This window comes from Topomyia yanbarensis, chromosome 2 (assembly GCF_030247195.1).
Source record: "Topomyia yanbarensis strain Yona2022 chromosome 2, ASM3024719v1, whole genome shotgun sequence".
Classification (NCBI taxonomy): domain Eukaryota; kingdom Metazoa; phylum Arthropoda; class Insecta; order Diptera; family Culicidae; genus Topomyia; species Topomyia yanbarensis.
Genome location: NC_080671.1, coordinates 36,228,408 through 36,233,634, shown reverse-complemented (window position 1 = coordinate 36,233,634; position 5,227 = coordinate 36,228,408). Strand labels below are relative to the sequence as shown.

The 5,227-nt window shown below is 38.2% G+C and overlaps 1 protein-coding gene across 1 annotated transcript; it reads right to left on the bottom strand.

The window, feature by feature from the left end:
- Positions 1-3,360: 3,360 nt before the first annotated feature.
- On the bottom strand, positions 3,361-4,829 carry LOC131682826 (uncharacterized). Its single transcript, XM_058964594.1, has 3 exons — positions 4,656-4,829; positions 4,016-4,446; positions 3,361-3,956 (listed from the first exon to the last, which is right to left on the bottom strand). Exons 1-3 carry the CDS (start codon positions 4,668-4,670, stop codon positions 3,605-3,607), a joined length of 798 nt encoding a protein of 265 aa, XP_058820577.1. The 5' UTR covers positions 4,671-4,829; the 3' UTR covers positions 3,361-3,604.
- Between the last annotated feature and the right edge of the window lie 398 nt (positions 4,830-5,227).

The following is a 5,227-nucleotide window of genomic DNA, read 5'->3' as shown; positions in this document are numbered from 1 at the left end:
GCTGACAAAAATTACCCAAGGGAATCGCCGATTTTTTGTTTTCTTTCATAAAAAATAAACAGAAATAATTTACAATTCGCAAAAGTTGGCTGTTTCCTTCCAGTTTAAAGTTGTTTTTTGTGACAAACTATGTCATTAGTGTTCTTTTTGATTTTTATTTTTTGATAAATTCCTTCACACAAAACAGGAAATGGATACTACGTTGCCACTACCCGAATAGAAATGTACAGTAAGAAAACCATGAATTTCACTGTGACAGTACAGTAATTTTACAATAATTTACAGTAAGTTTTAGTGTTATGCTACAATACAAAAACAATAAACTTTATTGTTTATACAGTAAATTTCAATGTAAAATAGACTTTTACAGTGAAAAGGGGGGTGGTTATGTATCTTAACATTAAAAAAATCAATTTTTCTCCATACATTTTTTTCTCGAAAACAGTAAAACTTAATGTGAATGCACTGTATCAGTTTTTTGCTGAACAGTGAAATTTGTTGTTACATGAAATTTTATTGTAAATCTACTGTGAGATCTAGGCATCGAACAATGTTGAAACAGTAATAACTATAATATTTATTATTTTATGATTGTTTGTAGGGTAAATGCTATTGTAAAATTCTATCCGGGTAGCTAAAAAATAGTGGATAATGTGATTGAATACATCAGATATGACCTTCAAAAGTTAGTAAACTAACCTCTCTGCGACGCAAACTAACTGATGCTGAATGGAAGAAGCGAAACATTTAACACATTTATTTAACTCAAAACATTCCGGAATATGAATTCAAAAAATAAAATTCCATTGAATTTCAAAGTATGCTTTTTTCCTAGATTGCCACAGAAATCAACCAATGAACCCCTTGAAATCAATGACATTCAAACGTCAATCAGTTCTTGACTTTCAGTTTTGACATAAGAGTGTCTTTTTGTTGGGGCTTGCCCCAGCTTGCGAACACCCAACTGACGAATTTGCGCTGTATTATACTAAGAATCATGAACCAGTTCGCGAGTGCATGAATAATATTTGATGATTTTGTGAACTATTTCTCGAACACGGATATTGAATCGTGACTAATATATTAGGAATCATGAATTTATTTACGAGGATTGAATGGATTTCTGAATAAAATTCCGCGTTTCGAGAAATAGTTCACGAAAAACTATCCAGACTGTTTTGATTTATGAATAAACGTTCCTAAATCTATGAATAATGACATGAGTCAACCTTTGGTTTTATGAATAGTACTTATAAAGTTGTGTACCCGTAGGGGACGGTGGGGAGTTGTGAACGTAGTTTTGTTTTCGGGGCATAATTACCATAAATATAGGTCGATTTTCGAAATTTGACCTGGTATTTGTAAAGGACACCTCAATACATCCACAGGTTGAAGGAATTTAAAATAATCAAAAATAATGTTTGAGATATGGCAGATTGCGTGAAATGCGTGTAATCATTTTGTGAATCATCACAAAATGCAGAAAATTGTGATTTATTTTTATTAGGCCTATAAACGATAAATTCTAAACTAAAGATGAGTTAGAAAAGTGATCTGATTCGCAATGGATAGGTGAACAGTTAGACGAACCTGTTGGAAGAGCAGATCTGGCGAAAGGTCCGTAATGAGGCTGATGGAAGATAATTTGTTTCATTTTACTTCTCTATTTTTGCTGAATGCAGTTGCTTGCAATCCAGAATTTTCACTGACTGATGCAAAGGCCCCTGTCGGAGACTACACCATAACTCTCTACTTCCCGGGCGAGCATGTAGACAAGATACTGGATACTTCTTCGTACACGGCCGCCTGTTGTTTAGTTAGCTAATCTTTGGTCCGGAATTGGACCACCCTGATGCCGGTTATATTAGATGGATATGATTAGTATCAAAAAGGAGACTTATCGGCATTATTTTTGTCATCGATGGGAATTATTCAAATCGACCTTCATTGAGCCTGAGGGGATGTCGGTCGTCGGAGATGCCTTACCATTAACCAATGCTAGCATGCGGGTCGATTTAATTCGAACGAACACGTTGCGAATGATTTTATGCGTATGTAATGGAAGTGTATAGGTATATGGTGAAAATGCGACAAATTTCTAGTAATACAGGAACCCTCACTAGTAATACATGAACTACCCACTCGGGCGAAAAGCATTATGCCGGCCCTGGACAAAACAAAGCATCGTTTTTCCGCAAGGTAATTCTGGGAAAACTTCAGCGAATTGCAATGAATAAACCACCGTAGTTCGCTCACGAGGCAACAGGACACACGCCACAAAAATATTCACTATGGATTTTGTTCTACCAATTACAACGCTGTTGCTGTTGCCGCGTTGGAATAGGTAGAACAATATCCATAGTCAATATTTTTGTGGCGTGTGTCCTGTCGCCTCGTGTGCGTACAGCTTAAATAGACTCACAAAAAAATCATTTTGTCAGATGAAAATATGCTTACACCGCTCTACCATAGTTTGGTTGTTGCGGTGGCTAACAAAACAACATTTAACGTCCTCTCTAGGATTGTGCATCAGATGTTCGGTTTGTTTATTTGCTGTCCCTAGTGCAGTTTAACGTGAGAATATTTATTTCGCTGCTTTCAAAATGTGTACGAAAGTTTGTCTACAGACGAAATGATCCAGGCATGACAAACTCGACTCGGTGACTGCACCGTCGATCTCAACGTTGTGAGCGGGCATGTAGACACGGTAGTCCTTCATAAAAGGCTTGTAGCCAGTAACGTAATTTACTTGTCAGAATAACACTAGGGGCAGATCACTTGAGATGCATTTTGAAAAATCGGCGAAATTAAATGCATTTTTTCCATCAAAATGGAAATTCATAATGTATTTTGCGTGGCGTGTAAGATGTCAAAACCCTAGAAAAAACCATCCCTGCATTCAACAAAACGTCGAACAAAATGAATCAGCGTTGGACGTTTGTTAAACTTTTCTGCGAGGGAGTGCAAAGTTGATGCAAAAATGGAAATTAAATGCATTTTTTTCTAATTTGATGCACTCTTAGAGTGATCTGCCCCTAGGAATAATACAATTCTGAGCTTCTCTGGGCGAACTTTCGAGCAAACAGGTCTGATACCATCAGCTGTTTTTTGTCAGAAGAGTTTATTTATAGTCGGGTCTGTAGCTCAACCCAAATTAAAAAATTAAAACATACGAACGAAGAGATAGAAATTACGGGAGGTATATTCAATTGAAAGATTATACAGAGGATAGTAAAGCAAAAATGCAGCACATAACTAGGATCACCGTCATTCATTCAAGAACAGCTTGCGTATCTGAGTTTACCTGCAAACTAAGTTTGTAATAAAATGGGAATCAGGTCTAACAACAAAAAGCAATCGTACATGAAAGGTCAATCTTTTCGTATTTATTGAATCATCTTCCAGGACATTAGAATAAACATTGGAAGCAATCGATTAAAACTACACACACACAATATTCGAACGTATTGCACTTACTTAACATTCATTCTTAAATAATTCCATTATATTTGGAATGTTACACCTACATTCCCAGCATATAATCTCGCGTTACTTTCATATATATGCTTTAAAATCGCTCGATCGTCGAATGCACACTTATTTCCTATATCGGATAGTACGGAGTAGAGGCACCTTGTTCGTACCCACGAGAATCTGGTTCCTCTTTGATGATTTGATCTAGCATGTGCTCTGGAATATATTCGGACATCCCGTATTCGTCCACTTTTCGTTTTACCCCCTGACTGAGCGGTCCGAACCCGTGATATTTGCGCACATGAAGAGTGTAATTGGATACAATAATGCTACCGGTACGATCCTTGGACAATTTAGCTTTTGTGCTACACAGTGGACAGAACACGTACGCATCCGGGGTGCCTTGCTCGTTGACAATTTGTATGTCCAAATTATCTTGGATGACTTTCAGATAGTCTGGTAGAATCTCCGCGTGATTGTTGCTGAAATATAAGGTATTTTCAAACATGTACATAATGCAAGCATACTTGAAGCTACATACTTCAACGCATTTAGCACCTTCTCGCGAAGCATTTGCCTAAGCGTCTGGGGATCATAATTCTGCAACATCACACTAACGGCCGGTCTCGCCTCCGTGTGATGCTGGATTGTTCGTAATGACTGAATGAAGCTATCCAAACCTTTTTTTCTCACCGCAACGGAAATGTTTTTCAACATTCTCCGCTCGCCCGATCGGAAACGGAATTCGTTAGGAGTGTGACAGTAAACACCAAAATACTTCTTTATAAGTTTCTCGTTGGTAGCAATCCGCAGCACCGTCGGAATCGTTCTGGCTTCCTGCTCGATCTGATCTATTAGCTCGTCATCGAGATCCGCGATGGACGAGTTGCAGAAACAGGAGAACTGCAACAACAGCTTAATGTTCTCTGGAACCGGTCCCACTAGTTTTTCGATTTGCAGCCAAAAGTGATACTGGTCAAAGGAGATAAATTTTGCGTGATCAGTTGCCATTTTCTGTTGGCGTCTGAATGCGCTTAGTTCACGTCGATATCGAATTTAACCAATTTATCAAATTAAAAGCAATTTTAGCCAATTACGGCTGGAAAAGAAAATGGCTCTCGGGAAGAAAATTGATGAACCATTTGGACTAGAGAACAGAACGCAAAATTTGGATGGCTTACCTCAGCCGCATCCATGATTCAGGCTATCGGTTTTAAGACGTCTAATGCTAATGCAAACGTTCATAAGTGTCCTACATTGGGTTTTCGAGTTTTATCCTATCCTGGACCATCCGGAACGTAAAAAACAAGTTTTTGCTACGAGTTGTTTACATGCCACACTGTTTGACAACAGTAAACAGGAATCCTATTGGAGTTGGAAATACAGTCGAAAAAGACATAAATTCGATAGAGGTGGGAACAATATCGGTCCCCTCAATTGGTTCGACTCAAAACCGGTCGAAATAAATATATTTTGATAAACTCAAAAATTAGGCTGGATGTTGTTGGCTCGAATCAAAACTTGTCGAAAGTAAACAAAGTTCATTTCATATCGTCAACCTGGCGCCCAGGTGGTGAAATCAACGGAGTGCTGGAGCGTTGCCAGAAAATTTTTATTTCCAGATCAAATTGTACTAAACTTCCCAGTTTAACTCAGCCGAAATGCTGGCTGGTTCTAATTCGTATTCCGGCTCGGGTGACACAACCGATTCAAGTTAGAATGTTTAAGGGGTACCATTTCGATGCGGCTTAGC

Excerpts from the sequence above, each read along its gene's own strand:
- LOC131682826 (XM_058964594.1), bottom strand. Across the intron at positions 3,957-4,015 it reads AAGGTGCTAAATGCGTTGAA|CAACAATCACGCGGAGATTC; the intron begins GTATGTAGCTTC and ends CTTATATTTCAG.